Here is a 22,735-nt window from a genome sequence, read left to right as displayed (position 1 = left end):
ATCCAAGTGAACATCGAAGCGGCTATCCATCGCTGAAGCAGAGTGGGTAGGATCAATTGCTTCTTTTAGAAATTGTAATCACTGCCAATTTTCCCACTTCTACAAACTTATTTCTACAAGAATTTTTTTGTTTTATCTTTTTTTTTTTTTGTTTAAGGTTGATTAACATGCTTATTTCTTATTGGTGGCACAGAATTTAATTTGCAAATTTGATTTGAAAATTTGGTATTTCTAGCCTTACTCATGTTTAAAACATGTAAAATGAAAAAAAAAATGTAAAACAATAAATACAGAGCTAATTGCCAAGGGGAGCATTTTTGCTTACCACCGTTTAGTGCAGTGTATGCTTACCACCCTATTTATCATCATTAGATCAATTTAAATTTCGAAATTCGTGTAATGGATAAGCACAAATCTTAAAATTCAAACTTATCTAACAATGATAAATAGGGGTGATGAGTACAAATGCACTCATTGACAAGAGGTTAGTAGTCATTAAACTAAAGTTGTAGGCTATGTATTTTGTCTCCTTTTTTTTTTTCTTTTTTTCTTTTTTTGTGCGCTTGAAGAAGTAGGTTCTGTGCCTTTATGCAAGGTTTTCATCATTTTTGTGTACATATGTGACTTTTGTAATAGAAGACAAAAATGGTGAAACTTTTATAATATTCAAATTACTCTTTTTGGTTAGAATGCAAAAAGAAAAAAAAAAATCATGTAGTGGGACCATGGGTGATTACAGTCATTATTTTTCAAAATATATTTTAATTAAAAAAACAACAATATCTAAAATAAGTAGATTAAAAAAAATTAAAAAATATAAAAAATAAATAATAAAGTTAAACAGTAAAAAAGAGCTAATGTGGCAAGTGACTAGTAGTCATTGAGCAAACATGAGTGAGATTTGAAGTAACATCAAAATTTAATTTGTTTCAAATTACATTACTGTTCATGAATTTATTTGTGATAAAAAATTAAATTGTCTTTTCACTATTTTTTAATTAACAAATAAGACTTTTATTAATAGGTTGTTTAAATTTTAATTAATAGATATACGTATGCTTTATCTATATGCCACTATAAATACTATGTGTTTAATTAGTTTATAGACTTTTATCATCTGCGTGTTCTTTTCTTTTGCAAAATATAAGCAGTGTGAGAGAAACATGATCACATAATATAATCACTAAAAGAAGATATGTAGTTTTCTTACATATATATAGTCATTAATCTAACATTGTAGGTGGTCTTTTGTCTCTGTCTTTTTCTTTTTGTTTTTCATTTTGTTTTTTTTTTTTTCGTTTGTGTGTATAAATAGGTATTGTGTCTTTCGCAAGGTTCCATCATTTTTGTACGTACGCGAATTATGTAATAAGAAGAAATGTACATTGTTGTTGTGAGAAGAGTTAAATAATTTTCATGGCCAAATTTGTACAACAAAATGGGATTGGGTGGGCTCATTAAATTAATTAAACCAAAACGTTCCACGCATGGACGCTTCTTTATATGTATAACCTTGAAGCATAGTTCCACATGGATTAAATTGCGAAATCAAATGTTGACAACCATATAACAAGGAAGCCTAAGAATGTATAAGGGACAATTGAAATAGTATTCTTAATTATGTCAAAAGATAAAAATAAATAAATAAATACAGGGTTTTGGGACGGTTGAAACGATACATTGTTCAAATTGCATTGTTTTTTATTTTAAACAAACGATATTATCCACATTAAAGGGGAGAATGAGAGTTTAGCCTCACAATAGGTTAGCAATAATGTGATTTAAATTTGTCTTTAGCAAGAATCAAATCTAAGACCTTTCAACCCCAACCCCAGCTTTGTTTCCTTTTGGTTCCATGTGTTGCCTTTTAATTCCTTGATAATTACTAATATATAACTGGTATTTTTTTTTTTATCTTATTTGTTTATACACAAGCGATTTTCAGAGATACAAGATTGAAACCATGCCTTCAAATGTACAGAAGAACACACCCTTAAAAATGCGCATGATTCTTTTGACCTATAATAAAACTCATGGCTTTGTGCACATGAGACAGGAATACCAATGACGAAATATGTATACCCTATATTTATTTATTTTTAATTAATGAATATACGTATTCTGTTTCTATATAGCACTATATATAAATAATATGCGTTTAGTTTATAGACTTTTATTAGCATCGTGTTCTTTATTTTTCCATAAAAATTAGTGTGAGAGAAACATGATCACTTATATGGCATTATATAGTCCCTAAAAGAAGAAATGTAGTTTTCTCACTTGTATAAAGTCATTAAACTAACTTTGTAAGCTACTTAGTACTACGGTCTAGTGGTATTCTCTTCACTAGTAAGTGAGAGGTCTTAAGTTCGATTCTAGCCAAATGCAAGTTTAAACCATATTATTACTAGCTCATTGTGAGACTAAGTCCACTCCTCTCCCTTAGTTAAAAATAAAAAAACTTTGTACGTAAGTCCTTTGTCTTTTGTCTCTCTTTTCTTTTCTTTTCGTTTGTGTGTGAAGTACATATTACGTCTCTCTTTTTCCTTTTCTTTTCGTTTGTGTGTGAAGTACGTATTATGTCTCTCCGCAGGTTCCACCATTTTTGTACGTAATAAGAAGAAAAGTGTACTGTCGTTGTGAAAAGAATTAAAATAATTTTTCTGGCCAACCATTTCTCCATAATAAGCGGACTGGGTACTCATTAAATTAATTAAACCAAAACGTTCCACACATGGACGCTTCTTTATATGTAACCTTGAAGCATAGATCCATGCCATTGTAGTTGTGAGAGAGAGAGAGAGAGAGAGAGAGAGAGAGAGAGAATGGAAGCAGCTGATCGTGAACTGCAACAGTTTCAAGGAAAGCTCTCTGGCAAAGAAGAAAAAGAAGTTGAAACACGCAGTGATGATGAGTATCATCCTAAACGAGGAGGCTGGATTACCTTCCCTTTTGTCACTGGTTCTCTCTCCACTTTTCACTCTCTCTTTCAGTTTTTTTTTTTCTTAATTGGCTGCTTATTCTTTAACCGATCTTAGTGTACATCAGTATACATGTTATATGCAAATTAACAATGAGTCACTCTACTAATTTTCTCTTACTAGAATTATGTTATTGTCGACTATATATATATATATATATGCCAGACGAATATGAATTCGGCCACAATCTAGCCAGATAACGTTTCTCATCTTCAATTTTAGTATATGCATGTTACCTAGGCTTTTTTTTACCAAAATCTCACTTCTCCGGCCCCCTAAACCTGCAACAATGTGACTTTACCTCATAATATTTTATTTCACGTCTAAATAAGCTACTTGATTCCAATCAAGTTGGATCAAAGACGCATAGTTAAAAATTCATAGGAGATGAGTGAGATTTATTTCGTCAAAGCACATAGGCCTCATTATGCACAGATATGCCTATTGGGTTAATAATTTCCTGATTAAATGATGAACATATATACGTACAAATGCAGGAGGTATGTTGGGAATGTCTGTAGCAGGTGGCGGGTGGGCATCGAATTTGCTAGTATTTCTGATAACAAAATTCAATGTGAAGAGCATAAGCGCTACAAAAATCGGTAATGTCATTTTTGGCACCAACAATCTCCTCCCCATCGTCGGAGCCTTCATTGCTGATTCCTTCTTCGGACCTTTCCCCGTCGTCGCCACTTTTTCCTTCATTTCTTTATTGGTAAAGATTACTCACTAGTTAACTACTTTATACTCGATCAATTTCAACTTACTGCATCTATGCTGTCTGCAACTAAAGGCATAATTTTATAAGTTGGGGGTACTTTGTCATTCCAAAGAAGCAAGAAAGATAGTGGGAATCTTGGAGAAGTGACAGCCACTTTTATTATACGGGTGTGAGAACAAAAGTGAAATGTTAAACCAAGCGACAATTCTCTACTAAAACAAACCATAACGATTAGTTAATGGTATTAGCTGGCAGGTGGTCCTCTACTACATTAGTGAGGGAGAAGTGTTGTCCTTTACACCACAACGTGAGTTCAAAGTCCGTCAGCTTCCTAATCTAACATCTAATCTAACAAATATATCATTTGAAAATTTTATATATATATATGTGTGTGTGTGTGTGTGTGTGATGACTATAGTCAATTATCTTAAATAACTGAATGATTAACTTTCATCAGGGTATGATCATACTAACCCTAATAGCTTCAATACCCTCCTTGAGGCCTTCAACATGTGCAACAATCGGCTCATCCCTCACTTGTGAAGCTCCATCAAAGTTTCAATTCTCAGTCCTCTATGCAGCAATATCACTAGCTTCTCTAGGACTTGGAGGCACTAGCTTCACAATTGCAACCATGGGAGCTGACCAATTTGATAAGCCCCACGACCAAGGGGTTTTCTTTAACTGGTATTTTCTGGCCTTGTACTTGGCCAACGTCATCAGCATCACAGGCATCATCTACATTCAGAACAACGTGGGATGGGGATTAGGGTTTGGGATTTGTTTCGTCGCAAATGCTATTGGATTAGTGGTGTTCTTGTCGGGAAAACGATTTTATAAGCAAGTTAAACCAAAGGGTAGCCCGTTCGTTTTCATAGCACGTGTATTGGTTGCAGCCATTTGGAAGAGGAAAGCATCAGCTGCAACTTCAAGAGACACAGATTATTATTACGGAGATGGAACTTTGGTTGACAACACAATACCAACAAAAAGATTCAGGTATGCTGATAATTCTGTTCATGTCTAAATTTGTTTTGTTAGTTGAATTCTTACTTAATTTTGTATTTTGGCTAAATTTATTGGCTACTCCACATAGACAAAAATTAGTATGAAAATATATTCATCATCAAGTTATTTTTACTTTATGTACCTGAAAAATGCAAGCGTCAGATAAACAAATATTTCACTTAATTGTGTTCTTAAACAACCAACATTGTTGTAAAGATTATTTGCATGGGTACATCATGTCACTATGCATTAGTACCCTCCTTGTTTATTCTATAACACAAGGAAGCTCCATTATTGTACTCCATTTTTTTATGCAGACTCTTGAATTGTGCGGCGCTAAAAACCGAAACAGACAAGCAATTTGATGGCTTATATGCAAGATCATGGAAGCTGTGCACTGTCAAAGAAGTGGAAGACCTTAAAACCCTAATGAAAATCATGCCACTATGGTCTACTGGTATATTTTTAAGCACTCCAATTGGTATTTCTACCAGCCTTTTCGTACTCCAAGCCCTAACTATGGACAGGCACCTTGGACCACAGTTCATAATCCCTGCCGGTTCATTCGCAGTCTTCAACCTTTTAGCCACAACCATCTCCATTTTCATAATAGATAGATTCGGTCCACCCAAGTTAACACCCCTCCAACGAATAGGGATTGGTCATGTGATCAACATTGTTGCATTTATTGTGTCAGCCCTAATTGAAAGGAGACGATTAGGAGTGGTTAGAGAACATAACCTCATGAACCATCCCGGTTCAGTGGTGCCCATGTCAGCCCTATGGCTCGTGGCATCGCTATCTATTTTGGGAATTGGAGAGGGGTTCTATGTCCCTGGACAAGTTGCATTGTTCTATGAAGAGTTCCCAAAATCACTAAAAAGTACTGCAACGGCTATGTCATCGTTGCTGATTGGAATTGGATTTTTTCTGAGCGCTGCAATCACGAATTTGGTAGACCGGACCACAGGGTGGTTACCAAATGATATAAATCAAGGGCGGCTGGACAATGTGTTTTGGATGTTGGCAGTGATTGGAGTGGTGAATTTTGTGTACTATTTGATTTGTACCAAGTTTTTTAAGTATCAAAACCAAAATGTTGAACTTAAAACTTAAAATTGTAATGGAAAATGTCTCCAAGTTCTAAGAATTGAGGGGGACCAACTTACTCATCACTTAAGAAAAATTGCGGTACAAACTCTCAATAAACTTCATATTATTTTTTGTTGGGGTTTAAAAATGCTTCACTACTTTGGAGATGTTTATCTCACAAAGGAGAATGTAATGCAGCGGAATTTGATAGGCAAGACAAAGAAAGAACATTCAACGTGTTATATAAAATTTTTTATTCTCACACAATCTTAGTACAAGAGAAAACACTCTTAGAAGCTTTGTTGCTTCTTCTTACTTCTTACTTGACACTCTCACTTCTTGCTACTTGCTCTCTTGGTTGTTACAAATGGTGTGGATGCCTTCTCCTTTTATAGGCATGGATGGAACCTTGGAGAAGCATGAAAACATTATGCTAGAGATATCTAGATAATTCCACTACCTTCCTAAGCTAGAATTATCTACACTAATCTTGTATGTTGGTGGAATCTTCACCATTCTTCTAGACTCTTCCACCAACTTGAACTTTGCTAGAATTCTCTAGCATGTGCATGGATCTTTCTTTGTGTATGGGCCGGATCAATTATCTTTGGGCCAAGACAAGATTACAATTTAACATTTTTTCCCTCGCGCACCAGACCTAAATGAGGACAAAAGTCTTTCTCGGGGGCCTTCTGAGACAAACAAAGAACACATATTACTCTAAAACAAATACTTTTTTGAAGTTGAAACTGATTAAACTTTAGTTGGTGCATCAGCCCATGGTGAACTTAGTACATCCTTTGGTTGGTTTTCAATAATAATGTTTGGTTTAGCTGTCATTCGATGAAAGTTTGGTTTGGAAATTTGTGTGGATTAGGTGATGGCTTATATAAATGCATATACATAAAAACCTTATCCTCCAAATGATTCAAATGTAATCTATTGAATTCACCAAAAGAAGAAATTCCCAGCAGAAGTGAGCCAAATATCACGTATCAATAGAATTAGTGAGCGGATCAAGTTTGCTTTGGCCCCTTCCAAATCCATACAGAATTCTGCATCCTGAAATAGATCATTTCAATACTTTAATGATACAGACTGATCCTTACAGCAAGTAAGAGATAAGCGATTGGCAGGAAAGAATTCGCCTAACAGGCTTGACATTTTGCGCCCCTTCTAGCTTTAAGTAGGGAAGAAGACGACTTTACAAGGGAGCATTGACCAACTGCTATTGTCTACAAGTACAAATAAAGACAATTTTTTCTAACGGAGTTGGACTGATGGAAGGAGTAGGATTCTCTTTTTTTTTTTTTTTTTTTTTTTTTCCTTCCCTTTCCCACCCTGATGAAATGAGGTTCCGACAGGGGCATTGACTGGAAAAAAAAAAATTAGTTTTGCACGGGGCATGTTTGTTTTTTTTTTTTTTGTCAAACACGGGGCATGTTTGTTACTCTTGAGGTTTTGTTTTTGTCCTTAATATATTATATTTTGTCATTTTTATTAAATTTCAAGCCCTTTAGTTAAATAATTTTCCTGGGCAAGCAAAACTTACTCCAATAGTGGTCGGATTGGGTGGGCTCATTAAATTAATTAACCACCAATACGTTCCACACATGGACGCTTCTTTATATGTACAACCTTGAACCATAGTTCCATGCCATTTTAGTTGAGAGAGAGAGAGAGAGAGAGAGAGAGAATGGAAGCAGTTGCTCCTGAACTGCAACAATTTGAAGGAAAGCTCTCTGGCAAGGAAGAAAAAGAAGTTGAAATATGCAGTGATGATGAGTATCATCCTAAACGAGGAGGCTGGTCTACCTTCCCATTCGTTTGAGTATTTAGAAACATGTTATTATCAAATGATGCATACCTATATATATTATTAGAGTTGTTAGAGATTGAATTGAAACGGGAGCCATGTGTTATTCTATTTATTTTTTTCATTAGTATCAGATAAGAGAAATGAACGTAGAGACGGACAAATGAGGAAAACATGATTATTACTTTCTGCTTTTCATCTTTTTGTACTACCCATATGATACAAGCATACATCTCTTTTTATGTATGTAAAAGGCTTACACACCAAAACAATAAAAACCAAACTTCTACTATTTAAGCAATATAATTTTGACTTCTATTCTTCCACTTTCCACCCTTAGCCATATGGGGTTGTTTTCTTTATGTTCACACCAATTTCACAATAGAAATCATTATTTGAGTATTTATAGTCTCAACAACTACTAATGTCAGTGAGAAACAATTCAAGAATTAATTACAAAAAACAAAAAGGCACAACTTTGTATTACTTGAAGGGCAAGTAACCCCATTATTTTTCTTAAAAAAGGCACAAGGTACGGAGAAATATCATCACAGTAATTCTCAAGCCTATCTTTTCTCTTTATGTAGCTCCACCCCTCTTTCTCTCCTTCAGTTAAATTTAGGCCACAACGCATTGTCAAACACGCTCCCTGACACTGAGCTAAGGAACTGAATGCTTGTTTACTACAAAGCCGTTCACAATATTCATCAAGCAATCCAAGTAATCTATAAAAGATGGTCTCAATTTCAATATTTTTCAACAATGATTGCATGAAACATTCACCATGAAGCATGAACTCTAAGTTTATGTTTTTTTTTTTTTCCAAATTATAGATTCAACTTAAATTTATTGTTCTTTTAATTGTGGTCAATTGAATATGCGTGAATAAGAGAAGAAAAAAAAAAGGGATTTTTCAAACCCTTCACGCATGGGAGCAGCAGCTTGAAGCCGCATTGCCCAAGCCACCAAGTTGTTCCTACTCCAAAACTCTAAGGTCCAAAACAAAGCCGTTTTGCATCACGTTTCTTACGAACCTGGGCTGCCTGCAGTCGACCCACAACCCAATTGGGCATATGCACCAAACCGTCCCACTTGCTTTTTTTTTCTTTTGGGCCATGTTTTATTTTTGGCTTGCATGAAATAACAAGCATGTGGGTTAGGCCTTATTTTTCACTTTTCCTTCTTAGCCCAATAATTAGGTATATAATCTGTTAACCCATTTACTTCTCCTTTGTTGCCCAGCAACCCAACAACCACTCTTTTTGGCATGCAAGCCACGACAGTCCCACATTTTGGGTCATCACTCATTCTTTTCACACATAGGTCTCGAAGCTATTCCTACCTCGAACTTGAAGTTTTGAAAATAAGTGCCATAGAAATTCGAAGTTTCATAAAACAATACACCCGTAAAAATCCGGAGTTCTTGTAGGTGATTTGTTAGGATTACACGTAGATGATGCTTTTAAAAACAATTGTAAAATTTAGTTTGTGCAAATTACTTTATTGTCCATAATTTTATTTTGTGATAGAATACAAAAATGTTTTTTCACCTTCTTATAGTTGACAAAAAGAGCTTCATTAATATGTGGTTTAAATTAACTTCTTTCTTACAAATCTGTTATGTGTAAATAAACAAACTTGAAATAGATCCAATTTTATGGAAAGAGATCCTCTCCAGATCCCTTCCACCAAATCCACCTAATCAATCAATTCAAGCCCTTGATATTTGATCTAACGGCTACAAATAGGGGGCCCTTTAAAAGTTATAATAACTTTAGCTGTTGGACTAAATTTTAATGGTCCGAACTAGGTAATTGGGTGGATTTGGTGAAAGAGATCTGGAAATGATTCCTTTCCCAATTTTATGGCCTAACAATTAGATTAGTCCAATTTTTAGTTATTTTTTTATTTAGGTACATGAATAGGACTCCATATGTTATCACTTTTTGTTGTTAGGTTGATACTTTGCATTGTGATTACTATTTTACTCTACTATAGCTATTCAATGGAAAAAGAAAAAAAAAGCAAAAAAATAAGAAAATGATACGATCGGTACGTTGATAGTTATTCTCATTGAGAATAATCGCTAATAATATAGCGACTGATTCGCTTTAGAGTCGCTATCTTTGTACCGATCCCTCCCTTTTCAAATTTTTTTCAGCCTTATTTTTTTTTTCTTTTTTTTTTCTTTCGCTTATAATAACAACAAACTATCATTTTCGTGTTTTTCAAAATATATTTTTTTCTTGCAGAATATATTATAATTCATTTTTAAACACTTGTAATCAATGATTTAAAACCTAAATTTAAAGATATTTTTCTATTTTCTCGATTTAAGAATCAATAAAAAATAGTTTCAGGACCTAATAATCGGTAAGATCACATCAAAGGTATTGCAATATTTTCCTTAACTCCAGCACAAAACATTTCTTAAAGCTAAAAATTTCAAATTTTTTTTCTTCACAAAAAACTGTGTGCTATAAGCCAAAGTCAGAGTCATTCAATTAGCACCACATATTTCCTAAAATTAATTTAGGACATTTCCAAAATTCGGACACCTATAAATCTCTTGGGGGACCTCGCTATTAGTTATATTATTTTTCTATTTTTTTTTTCAACTCAGGTACCCTATTAGTCGGCATAAACCCAGATTTCAGCTGATCTTTTACAATCTAAACTATCTATCATATAAGTACTTTTACAGTCTAAACTGCATGTCATATAAGTACTTGTACAAGCTAAACTACCTATCATATTATAATATTAGGCAGCATAAACTTAGATTTCAACTGATCTTTTATAATCTAAACTACCTATTATATAAGTACTTTTACAGTCTGAACTACGTGCCATGTAAGTACTTGTACAAGCTAAACTACCTATCGTATTGTAACTACCTATCATGGTGGAATAAGTAATTTTACATGATTCTAACAGTAAGATGTAGTCCTCCATCTTGGTAATGTTAAAAGCCCCCGAAGCTAACACAATCAATGTCAAAAGCCTCTTGAGCAATTACTTACGTAAGACAATTAATGTATAATGCTCACGAATCATGTAGACTAGAATCATGTAACAAATATCAGCAAAAATGAAGCTTATTGTTGTAAACGACTCAACGAAAACATGTAAAATTACTTGTAGTTCTCATAGCTTCATGCAAATTCAAATTCAAATTTGGATACTAATCTGCAGGAATCGCGAGGAAAATTCAAAACAGAAATCGAATAGAGTTTTTGATGAAACGACGAGATTTGATGAGTAACTTTTTATTTTATTTTTAATACAACAATATATTTTACACTAAAAAAGATGAGAGTTTTTTTTATGAAATGATGAGATTTGATGTGTAACTTAAAGTTCCATGTTAATTCTAGAAGAGTCATGATAAAACATTTAACGACAGTCGGTGCAATTTTGTTTTCAAATTATGTACGCTTTAATTGCTCTACTTATTAGACCCTACATATGACTGTGCAATACATTAGACCCATATCAAAACATACGGATCAGGATCCTCTCTTGAGCAAAGGGTGAGGATCCTCCTGACCAAGCTCATCAAACCGTTGAAATTTTATCCAACGGCTACAAACAGGGGGCCCCTCTAAAAGTTATAATAATTGTAGCCGTTGGATAAAATTTCAACGGTCCAATGGGCTTGGTTAGGAGGATCCTCAGACTGTGACTTTGATCCACGTATTTTTGTTCCGTGTCTCATATTACTTTATTCTGTCAAGTTGGTAAAAAAAATTCTTTAGCTCGACTTATGGTAAACTAACAAAAAATAATGCCCTTATGCCATGCACATTAGCCAAGTTATTGATTCTTTTAACCAACCTGATTTGAATCAGGTAACTTATTTAGACGCGAAATAAAAACATATGAGGTAAAGTCACAATATCGGTTGAAGAAGTAAGGAACCAATTAAGAAACAAAAACTGAAAGAATGAGTGAAAAATGGAGAGAGAACCGTATGTATCTTCCTATTTAAAGGGCTTCAAATGTATTTTTAAAGTAGTTAATTAGAGAATTAAAAAGTTAATGTAAGAAGAGAGTGAGTTTTCTCCTTCCTTAAAATCAAGTGTGAGACTTGGTAGCGTATCTCCCTATTTTTGTCTAATTTTTTGTTTTTTTTTTTTTTTTGAAGCTTGTGCCAAAAAACACTATTCATGGGCTTGTTGGCTTTATATATAAGAAGATTGGGCATGAGTTAATTAAATATGCATTTAATTCGTGTGTATATGTACACAAATTTACACTGCAGACATTTGTTACAATTATTTATACTATGAATTTGGTCAAAAAAATAAATAAGAAAACATCCATGGCATGGGGTCTTTTACATATAACCAACCAAAATGGCCTAATGTATGATAGATTGGGAATTAATCTGAGAAAATTTTATATTTTTCTGACTCAATTTATGTCATACGTGCGTCGTTACTTATGATTACTTGAAATATACAGGGTGCATGATACAAGATGCTCTGTTCTACGTATGCAGTACATACAGTACACAGTGCTCAAGTGCTAATAAATTAATAAGATAGTGCATATGTTGCTAATTATTTGTTGGGCCAACTGCGTAATGTCATCTTTGAAACTTTCATTTCTTTTTTATCTTCATTAGACGATTGTTCATGCATACAAAATGTAAGTGATAAAAATCAAAGAAAACTAATGGATTTATAACCAATGGATTTATAACTGTTGAATTGAATAAATTAAAGAAAATCAATGAATCAAAATAAGTAGGAGTGTACAAGAATAAAGAGGGTATGTGAAAATTATTGTCCATAACTATAATCAAATGCTGGTGATCAAGAAAATGCTGAAATGTCTATATAAGTCTTTTTATATCGAGAAAATGAAGATTTCGTCGTTTGTTAACACAATCAGTTGTCAATTTCGCAAGCAAGCACCATAACTATAATCAACCGATGATGGTCAAGAGATGATTGAAATGCTTCTGTGAGTCTTTTGAGTTTGGAAATAGAATCGGTTGTCAATTTCGCAAGCAACCAGGCAGCAAGCAGCTTCAAGAAATCTGTATGAACCAAAAACCATTGTCCATAACCATAATCAAACGATGGTGGTCAAGAGAAGACTAAAATACCTCTATAAGTCTTTTCGGTTCGAGAAAAATGAAGATTTTTCGTTTGTTAACATAATCAGTTGTCAATTTCGCAAGCAAGCACCATAACTATAATTAACCGATGATGATAAAGGGAAGGTTGAAATGTTCTACGAGTCTTTTCAGTATGGAAACACAATCGGTTGTCATTTTCGCGAGCAAACAGCTTCAAGAAATCTGTATGAACTGAAAACCGTGGCTGCGCAGGTTGGTTAGCAAAACCACCGGTTCCGCCAGTTGTAAACAGTTCCGTATTCATTACAAAAACGACCAAATTCTTTTTTTCGCAACGGCATGCCATTTTCTGCGCTCGTATATTGTCGCCGCCAGTTAACCTCTTCGCTCAGAAATTAATGGTGCGTTTCTTGTTCACCAACGGCGTTGTTTCGCCACCCGCGACCACTCCTCCGGTCGCCGCCTTCCTCGAAACCCACCCAGGCGCGTACACGACGTCCCGAACTCACAACGACGCGTCGTTCGTGCTGTTCTGGGAAAAGCACCTGAGGAGGCTGGCGGACTCTGTGACAATCCTCTACAATTCGAATCCTCAACTTCTCTTCGGACCCCACTGCAAAACGACGCCGCCTTCGCTGCCGTCTCTGTCGTCCAACTCCATCTCGCTCCGATCGACGATTCGCGAGCTCGTGAACCGTTCGATGAAGCAAGTGCTGCCGATTGCTATGGAGGAGAGGAGGGAGGGGGAGGAGCTGTCGATTACGGCGTTGGTCAGTGGCAATTTGGAGAAATTGAGAGTTGGGGATGAGGGTTTTGATGTGAGTATCTACATTGGGAGTTATGCGCCTGCTGTGTTTGGTATCAGAGAAAACGGTGCGTTTTTGGCTGTGGTGGGTCGCGGGAGAGATTTGGCTGCTGCAAAGTACTCGGATTGGGTAAGGTCAGTGTTGTGAATGATTCATTCTTCGTTTTTGTTACTTGGATTGTAAGTATTTTGATCTGTTTCATTGTTTTTTTTTCACTTCGGTTTTCAATATTTTGAGTAGTTTGATTGAGTTGGTGCTTGCGTTTAAGTTGTTTTAGCTGTTTGATTGTTGGGTAGCTTGAATGTTCTTGAGCAGTTTGATTGTTTTGTTTCTTGGTTTTTAAGTATTTGGAGCATTTTGATTGTTTTGTTACTTGGATTTCAAGTATTTTGAGCACTTTTATTGTTTTGTTACTTGGGTTTCAAGTATTTTGAGCTGTTTGACTGTTGGGTTGGCATAATATGCAGAAAGGGACGGAGCTCTTGTTGTCCAATGATGGTGATCGGATTCTTGAGGGCACCGTGTCTAACTTGTTCGTTGTCCGCCGGAAGGTTAGAGGCTATAAGACTTTGTAATTTCGAACCACATTAGGAAAATTCGTGTGTAACTAAGTATTATGTCTTGCTACTGTTATCAATAAGTTCCAGTTATAGATAGTTGCATAATTAGAAAAGCAATGAAACTGTTCTCAGGATATCAGTGAAGCTAAAGCCAAAAGTATGGACTGTTTTGAAGTACAGACAGCTCCTCTTAGTGGTGTCCTTCCAGGAATTATTCGGCAAGTGGTCATTGAGTATGTTCCCTCCTACTATTTTTTTCAAATGTATTTACTATACAGATAGCGTTATCAGCACCATTGCAACAGAAAAGAAAAAGAAATAGAAATCATTTGGATTTTTCATTATGTTGCTACCAGAGTTTGGTAGCTGACATCTGATTGTTTCTTTATGCATGGTAGTCTTTTGTTCTTCTCTGGTGGCCAAACAAATTATGATTTAAAACAGGAAGTCCTATTAGACTTCTTTGGTGTCCACGAATTTAGTTGTATGCTTGAAATCAAATCTATTATTACTCTGGTGGATGGTTTAAAAGTTGAACTATTGCAAGTCTGTAATGTTTTCCCCATAATGTAAGTGAACACTAACGAGTGACCCTGGAGGCGGTATTAAATTGGCAATTCGAGACTAGGATCGTGCACTGAGTTTACTTTTGATTAATTGATTTCCAATTTGATAGGTATATCGAAATTGATAAAGTGCGCATATTGAGATCTGTTATGTTGGTTTTTCTTCTGGTAATTTATGTAGAGTCTGCTTGAGCAAGGGAATTCCCTTGAGAGAAGTTGCACCATTGTGGTCAGAGAGAGAATATTGGGCAGAGGCATTCATTACAAGTAAGCCTTTACTTCTCTCTTTTTTCAGTGCCATGCAATTTGTTAACTATTCAAGTAACAAAATATCGTTGCCTAAGAGATCAGTAAATTTAAGGCCTGTCGACACTTGTTGTGGGGATTTAGGACTGATACCACTTTTAGAACTAATTGCATTGTAGCCAGTATAGCAAAGGGCTTTGACCAGCAAGCAATATAAATGAGGATTTTAGTTCAGTTGCAATTCTGCAAACCTTTTGGGGACATTTTCAAGTCTAATTATTTGTGTTTCCTGTCAACTTCTGAGTTTCAACATCATATCTGCTAATTGTATAATGAAAGGATTAAATTCTACATATATCACTGCTTTTGTATGATATTAAAGTCAGATGAAACAATCAGGCATAATTGTCGTACTGTTACATGGAAAGTTGTATGCCATTTGATTTTAATATTATGAAAACGAGTAACATTTTGTGTGTCAGAACATGAAATAACATTAGCTTGTTAGTTAATTAGATTAGAATTTAGGGGTCAATAGTTTTTTCGCTATGCATTCCCATTCTGATTATCAAATGCTCTATGAAAGCTAACTGTTCCAAGGGATTTTATTTGAGGCAACACTGCACTATATATTAGAATATTTTGTATGATTAATATTGCAGGCAGCTTGAGACTTCTGCAGCACGCGAAGACAATTAGTTTTCCAAGTTCATGGGAATCACTGGATTCTAATTCTTCGGAGGACATCACATGGATAGACAAGCATTTTGAGGTGTGTGCATCTAAAGTTTTAAGATGGCGCATCCGTTCTTTGCTTATCATATTTCTCCGCTTTTTAATCTCTATGTATTCTTTTTAATATAACTAGGACGGCCCTGGGATGATCACTACAATAATCCAGGTAAATCTAGATATTCTTCTTCTCTTGCACAAAATGTCAAATTGTTCCACCCACAATGAAATAAGAATAAAGTAGTCAATACCCCGTGTAAAGTGAACTGCTTTAACATCATTCCTCATGATTCTGATAATTTTTTTTTTTTTTCCGAGCAGAAAGAGGTCATGGAAAAGGCAGTTTTAGAAGGGTACTCTGTCAGTTACTTTGTATAAAAGGTGGACAGATCTTCTTCTTGCATAGTACTTGTACGTCTCCACGAGTTTATCGTCGTGTCCCTCCCTTCAATGCTGCAACGGGTGATAACAAAGCTTGAATTTACGTCGTTTGTCAAGTAAGCTTTCTATGGTTCTTTTAGTCCAGTTCAAGCAAACCAAGGAATATAATGTAACGGATCTACTTTGTATAGAATGAAAACCCTCCTAGAACATAGCTATATAGTATCAAGCCTCTATCACAGATACAAATTAGTTTGATCTCTTTGCGCTCGATGTAATTGGCAATAAGTTTGAAGACATTCGATATGCTTATATTTTAGACATTGTTATGCATATTTGATATTACTGCTGGTACTCATGGTTTAGTCCTGTGAAGATTGGTAGACATGTCTCATACTTCCAGTGTACCCATTCCAAACTAGGCACGAGCAACCTCGGTTGTCATATATGAGAATCCCGGAAACCAAACAGAACCCAGTAACTTGTCACGTACGGTCTCATCAAAAGAACAGAACCCGTCTTTGTAACCACCGGAATAGCCGATCTTAGCAGGAATTCAGCTTGGTGGCACCCTTAATTGTTGGGGACCAACTTTTGCTTCATCCTTTGCACAGTTGCAGCTAAAGCTGTGTGTGAACCCTAAAAATGTAAAAGCTAAATGCTTTATTGTCCAATGTCTTTGCTTTTTCTGAGTTGGAATAACAACATAACATGGGCTGCTGTTTGCCAGTAGAACAGGCATCTTCTAATCTTTCCTTAATTAAGTAGCTAATTAATTACTTATGGCCTAAAACATCTCTAATTTTGTTTTCCATCTCTTCATTTGTTGTTGTTGATGTGGACCTTGGTATCTTTCCTCCATAATCGTGGATTGGATTTTGGTTTACGAGAATATAGTGATAAGATTGGTTTAGGGATAAGAAAAGCATCAAAATCTTGAGTTCAATTGACCGCTTTGGTGCGGGAGGAGGTGCACACTGTTATAACCAAATTAGCTCCACATGCATTGTATTTTTGCGTTGGATGATTTCATGCGCTTAATATATATATATATATATATTTATATATATTTTAAAAAAAGAAAAGAACAACTATTACATCCACGTTGCTATGACATTTCATAATATTGATACTGACTACAGTTTTTACATGTATTTGATACAGTCAAAATCTCAACTATAAGTCGTTCATAGTATTGTAGCCAAATCCTGTATTCGTACGCAATAAAATTTATCACAGTGTTGCCTACATATCTCATAATAATAAACCTAGCTGCACCACCCCTTTATAAATTTGAATGGATTGGGATGACAATTAGCATAGACCAGCTTCACCTAACTTTGAGACCCACTATAAATTATGTAGTGCCTTTATATGTTAATAACACCCTGTCAGTTGGTCATCCAATCGAAAAGTAGTACTAAAAACAATAATAAGTCTTAAAAGTTATGTCGTGTCATGTCAAATCATATCATAATGCGTTCAGACTTTAAAATTAAAGCTCAATCGTATCATGTTACTATTGTTTTAGATTTCCGTTATTTCTTAGAAAAACAAGTTTATGTTACGTATTTAACGTAAAGTATAAATTCAATTCATCCTAATTTTAGAAAAGGCATAATAAACCCATAACATTTAAAAATGTGAAAATTAATCATCTCCTTGTATAACATTAGTTAAACGTGTTTGTTGCATCAAAAACTCAAATTGTCTGTATTTAGCAGGAACACAACATTTTATCAATCATATAGCGACTCATGTCAAGAGTTTAAAAAAAATTAACTCTAACTCGCTACCTTTGTATCAAAATTAAATCGAAAATCATGAAATTTGGACTTAGAAAATGCTCAGAAAGAACTTTTTTGAGGCCAATAGTGTGGTAGTACGAAGCCCACAACTCGGCCCTTTAACCCTGTAAAAAAATCTGAGGAAAAAAAAAAAGTAACCGAAGGAAAACCAGAACGAACGGTGTTGATAAATGGTAGTAAGCATCAAGCCAAAAACCTTCCTCCTTGCCTTTCTCCATCGTCAGATCGCTTCCTCTCCAACGCGCGCCAAATACAAACACTTTCACCTTCCCCCTCTCTCTCTACGTATACAGGTACGAAAAGTTCCCCTCTTTCTGCTCTAACGGCGGCAGACCAAAACCTAACGGGCCGGCCTAGGGCTCCGATTCCGATTTCCGATTTTGTTGTTGAATTGTTTGATGAAATGCAGTGAATCGTTGTGAGTAATGGCGGAGGCACCGACGAGTCCGGCCGGCGGGAGCCACGAAAGCGGCGGCGAGCAGAGCCCCCAGGGAGGAGGAGGAGGAGGAGGCGGCGGCGGCGTCAGGGAGCAGGATAGGTATTTGCCAATCGCCAACATCAGTCGCATCATGAAGAAGGCTCTGCCGACCAACGGCAAGATCGCCAAGGACGCCAAGGACACCGTCCAGGAATGCGTCTCCGAATTCATCAGCTTCGTCACCAGCGAGTAATTTTCACCCTTCTCTCTCTACTGTTATTTACTTTGCTTTTCAATCGGAATTTTTTGTGTTAATTTGAACTGGGGTTTTTTGGGGTGTTTAGGGCCAGCGATAAGTGCCAGAAGGAGAAGCGGAAGACCATCAACGGCGACGATTTGTTGTGGGCGATGGCCACGTTAGGGTTTGAGGACTATATCGAGCCCCTCAGGATTTACTTGGCTAGGTACAGGGAGGTAACTATTCTTTAACTTTTGCCTTTATTTCTCCTTTTCTTTTACTTAAATTCACTTTACATATTATCATTTTTCAAATGGAAATTTGCAGTTTGGTTGTAGCATTTTCTGGGCTTTTTTTCCTTCCTATTTTTAATTTATGCAATGGTGTTTTCCTTATCAGTTCAATCTAACACGTCCTTTTCTTCTTCTTTGTTTTTCCCCTTTGGTTTGATTGGTTGGGATCATTGGATTGTCACAGACAGAGGTAACTAAACATTCTTCAGTGTTAAATCTAGTTTTATGTTCGATTGAAGTTTGAACTACGTTTGAATTGTTTAGTTTATTAGTTTGTATCGCTTTTGGAGCGTTAGAAATGACTTGACCGGAAAGCTTTGAACAGGGTGATGCAAAGGGGTCTGCTAGGGGTGGAGATGGTTCTTCAAAAGGGAATGCTGTTCCAGCAATGCCTGGCCCAAGTACACAGGTGTAATTTTATAAAGCCGATTAAAATTTTATTCTGTGTAAAGTTTTGAACTTTGAATTGTGACCTCACTCAATTCTCTTTTTGTTGGGTGGTGAATAAATATTGGCAGTTTGTTCATCAGGGAGCATTGAATTATGGCAACCCTCAAGTAACTATCTTTATCTCTCTTCTATTTTCCCATGGACAAACACATGACATATATACACACACATTGTGTGCTCTCAGCCTCGTATGCATTTGATATTTTTCAGAAACAAGCTAATTAGAATTATTCTAGAATGGGAATCTCTGTAATTGACATATGAATGACTTTGTTCAACTTTTAGGTTGCCCCTTCAAAAAGTTTAGAATGACAGAATCTTAACCAAAATGTACAATTGACATGTTTTCACATTAGTCTTGTTTTGAGCATATGATATGTACTTGCTAAACATTTGGACTAGAGTTGCACTGGTTTTATGTAAATGCTTTCAGTCCATGCTGTCCATTAAAGCCACCAGTAGCTTCTTATGACAAAGACCATAGGGGATTGTGTGTTTTTTTATATCTAGGTGAAGATGTAGTGATTCTGGGACACATAAATTCGAGTGAATTGTGTATAACAAAATTTCAGTATGTGTACATGATACAATTAATCGATAGTTATGGTTGGCGAAGAACTTGCTGCTTGAAAAATCAACTGCCTTTTATTCTTTGATGCCCGTGAAGGTTTTTTTATAGGATTTACATCCTCCAATGAAACTTTCTGAAGTTGAGAAATTATAGCTTTGCCTGTACCATCTATTGGCTGGTTTGGTAGTTGTCAACATTTCACCATAACTCTGAAGGCAGTTCGATGAAGTCTGTTTGAAGTTTGGAAAAATATAGCTTGATTTTTACCAACTATAGGCTTTACAATTGTCTTGGGGATTCTAATAAGATGCAGCATCTTAGTCATATAGAGAAAACTTGCCTGACACATTAATAGACTGTTTAGAATAGTCTTTTAAGAGAAACATTTTGTCACTTACAAAAATCTTTTACTCTTTTAGATTACTTTTATTTTTCCTAATGGTAATTTCAAAGCTTTTTATTTAAATAGGGAACTAAGGCACATTTTGCACTATCACCGAAAGTAATGGATATCCATGTTTCATAAGAACAGATTCACTGGTGACGGGTTTTCACATTCCTTAAGAACCTGTTTGCAGGTGAAGGTGTCTAGTGTACCCATTAATACCAAGTGTTACTTAAGTGTTCGGGTGGCACTTTTAAGTGTTTCTTTGTTAGTGTGCACATGCTTTTATTGCATCACATTTGTGTCTGCTTTAAGAACAGAATCTCTCACCTTGTAATGTCTTGCATTTGTCAAAACATGCCATGATGCTGAATTTGTTACATTATTTTTTGCTTTTTGGAAAGGATATGATTTCTTATTGGTTTGTATGGTTCTTTTAGTTCACTTAAAGAATCTACTTGCGTTATAATTTTTTTTTTCTGCTCAATTGTAGGAGGATTATTATGTGCCATTGAACAATATGGGTAATGGAAGTTGATGCTTTTGCGAGTGATATGAGGAAGAAGAGAGGACATGGATTGTGGTCAATGTGCAATTGATCTTGATGATGTGTTCCTCAATATCTTGCAATCCAGGCACAGCATCTCGTTGTTCATTCCATGCGAAGCAATGAGTAGAAGGTTTTAATTTCGTCTTATATCATTTTTAAGAACTCGGAGGTGGTAAAGTTTAATTTTCAATACTGATAGTATCATTTATGTGAATGACAACTATGTTTCTGGGGTCTCTGCTTTGGTTGGGGTAGGGTTGATTTGTATTTCGCAGATGCTACCGTTAGCTGGGTTTGTGTAAAGTTTTCTTTGGCTCTGTGTCTAGTTTAGTTGCCTGACCGTGTTAAGAAATGCTGTTTAATCGGTTGCTATTCTTAGAACCCCATTTAAAGAAAAAAAAGGTTGAAATATATGGAGATTTTCATATAACAAGTTTGGTTATCTTACTTTGCTGTCTAGCTATAGCAAGTAATTGTCCTTGGGGATTTGGGGCATGGATTTTGCCCTGCGTGTTGTGATTTATTCGGAATGCTATCCCGTTCAATGACTGTATTTTTGTTGTGTCACAAGCCAAACGTGCACCGTTGCCGGTATTATAGCAACGAAGTAAATAGCTTGAATTGGTGTTGTATGATGAGGCTCGAAAATCATTCGAAGATTTGAGTTTGAGTTTGTGCGCATAGTTTTTCTGTGTATATTTCAAGCTTAAATTTTTCGCTGTGTATGTTTCAAACTGTGATTTTTGAGTCGAGGGTTAAACTAATGAACCTCCGACGTTTGTTATTGTGTTGCTGTGACTTGAAGTCCTAGAAGCCTAGAGTTAGTGAGACGCGGTCGGACCTAAACCTAGTTGGTTAAGCACGTCGAACGTCACTTCGACATGCTTGGCTTACGACTTCTTGTCGGACTAGGGACTCCAGTTACCCGAAACGTTGTGAAAATGTCGAGACTAGAGAGGGTATAGTTGTATTTGTGTGTACCAGAGACCTCCACCAGGCATGAACCAAACAAGAAAAAAACAGTGAGGGATGAGTAGGACATGCAGAAAACCACCAGTGAGTCGCACACAAAAACAATCACCGACCGCCAGTTCTCCTCATGTCCTTGTCCAAGTACTCCTTCATTATTCACAGGCACACGTGACAGCACGTGATCCTTGTCACCAGCAATGTTTGGATTTTTGAAGGAGCAGGCGTCGTGTTGCTCGCACGTGAGCTATGATAATAGAGAGAGAGAGAGAGAGAGAGAGAGAGAGTAATGGACACATCATAATCATATTGATATGGTCTCTTTATTTTTATGTCTGAGAACAAATTGGGTGTGTTATGCAAGCGATATGTTATACAAATTGAGTGTGACTTCAACACTACTACGAATCTATTAAAATTAATTTTTTTTACAATTATTTGAATTTTTTATATTTAATCTCAACTACTCATTATACGTACCACTCAAAGGAAAAATTAATTTTCTATATTTAAAACAAATATAAAAATAAAAATAAAAGATTCTACATAAACATCCTGCAATGCATCATGTGAGTGTGTGAGTGTATAGAGAAGCATGTGTGCCACTTAGGCCAACTCAGAAGAAGGGAAGAGGATTCTTTCCGAATTCACTTTGTGGGGATTCTAGAAATCCTTACATTCTAGTCGTTCATCGTTCATCGTACGGTTAGTTTTCGTCAGTTACTATTTGCATGTAATTTTAAATAATAAAAAATCAAATGATTTCTAATCGCACGATGCATAATGAATGGCTAAATTGTAAGGATCACTAGAATCCTCACAAAGTAGATTAGGATGAAATCCAAATTTCAAAAGTAGAACATGAGAACATGCATCCTCTCAGGATCCATTGGTCTAATCCATCAAGTCACATCATTTGAGTCATTAAAATTTGATTCAACGATTAAAGTTATTATAACTTTAAAAGTTAGCCCATGTTTGTAGTAGTTGGATTAAATTTTAATGACCCGGATAATTTGACTTGGTGGATTAGGACCAATGGATCCAGAGAGGAT

General features: G+C 35.6%; 3 protein-coding genes across 3 annotated transcripts; all 3 read left to right on the top strand.

Annotated features, from left to right (window-relative positions):
• The first annotated feature begins 2,703 nt into the window (after positions 1–2,703).
• LOC103966678 (protein NRT1/ PTR FAMILY 2.7) lies at positions 2,704–5,934 on the top strand. Its single transcript, XM_009379875.2, has 4 exons — positions 2,704–2,961; positions 3,479–3,696; positions 4,160–4,701; positions 5,028–5,934. The coding sequence occupies exons 1-4, from the start codon at positions 2,826–2,828 to the stop codon at positions 5,824–5,826; spliced, it is 1,695 nt and encodes a 564-aa protein (XP_009378150.2). The 5' UTR covers positions 2,704–2,825; the 3' UTR covers positions 5,827–5,934.
• Positions 5,935–12,830: 6,896 nt separating this feature from the next.
• On the top strand, positions 12,831–16,352 carry LOC103966660. Its single transcript, XM_048590527.1, has 7 exons — positions 12,831–13,642; positions 13,981–14,064; positions 14,206–14,306; positions 14,821–14,906; positions 15,548–15,657; positions 15,754–15,786; positions 15,939–16,352. Exons 1-7 carry the CDS (start codon positions 13,106–13,108, stop codon positions 15,993–15,995), a joined length of 1,008 nt encoding a protein of 335 aa, XP_048446484.1. The 5' UTR covers positions 12,831–13,105; the 3' UTR covers positions 15,996–16,352.
• Positions 16,353–17,938: 1,586 nt separating this feature from the next.
• LOC103966659 (nuclear transcription factor Y subunit B-1) lies at positions 17,939–21,144 on the top strand. The gene is made up of 7 exons (XM_048590528.1): positions 17,939–18,099; positions 18,216–18,473; positions 18,569–18,698; positions 18,940–18,945; positions 19,081–19,164; positions 19,274–19,312; positions 20,655–21,144. The coding sequence occupies exons 2-7, from the start codon at positions 18,232–18,234 to the stop codon at positions 20,697–20,699; spliced, it is 546 nt and encodes a 181-aa protein (XP_048446485.1). The 5' UTR covers positions 17,939–18,099; positions 18,216–18,231; the 3' UTR covers positions 20,700–21,144.
• The last annotated feature ends 1,591 nt before the right edge of the window (positions 21,145–22,735 follow it).

Source organism: the organism of the source record quoted next, unplaced genomic scaffold (assembly GCF_019419815.1).
Source record: "Pyrus x bretschneideri cultivar Hongxiangsu unplaced genomic scaffold, Pyrus_bretschneideri_v1 Contig32, whole genome shotgun sequence".
NCBI classification, from domain to species: domain Eukaryota; kingdom Viridiplantae; phylum Streptophyta; class Magnoliopsida; order Rosales; family Rosaceae; genus Pyrus; species Pyrus x bretschneideri.
The sequence above is the reverse complement of the archived record's forward strand: the minus strand, read 5'-3'. Positions and strand labels throughout refer to the sequence as shown.

Coding starts and splice junctions, on each gene's coding strand:
- LOC103966659 (XM_048590528.1), top strand. CDS start 18,232: ATGGCGGAGGCACCGACGAGTCCGGCCGGCGGGAGCCACGAAAGCGGC. Junction 18,474..18,568: donor ATCAGCTTCGTCACCAGCGA/GTAATTTTCACC, acceptor TGGGGTGTTTAG/GGCCAGCGATAAGTGCCAGA. Junction 19,165..19,273: donor TGCCTGGCCCAAGTACACAG/GTGTAATTTTAT, acceptor AAATATTGGCAG/TTTGTTCATCAGGGAGCATT.
- LOC103966678 (XM_009379875.2), top strand. CDS start 2,826: ATGGAAGCAGCTGATCGTGAACTGCAACAGTTTCAAGGAAAGCTCTCT. Junction 3,697..4,159: donor TTTCCTTCATTTCTTTATTG/GTAAAGATTACT, acceptor AACTTTCATCAG/GGTATGATCATACTAACCCT. Junction 4,702..5,027: donor ATACCAACAAAAAGATTCAG/GTATGCTGATAA, acceptor TTTTTTATGCAG/ACTCTTGAATTGTGCGGCGC.
- LOC103966660 (XM_048590527.1), top strand. CDS start 13,106: ATGGTGCGTTTCTTGTTCACCAACGGCGTTGTTTCGCCACCCGCGACC. Junction 15,658..15,753: donor GGATAGACAAGCATTTTGAG/GTGTGTGCATCT, acceptor TAATATAACTAG/GACGGCCCTGGGATGATCAC. Junction 15,787..15,938: donor TGATCACTACAATAATCCAG/GTAAATCTAGAT, acceptor TTTTCCGAGCAG/AAAGAGGTCATGGAAAAGGC.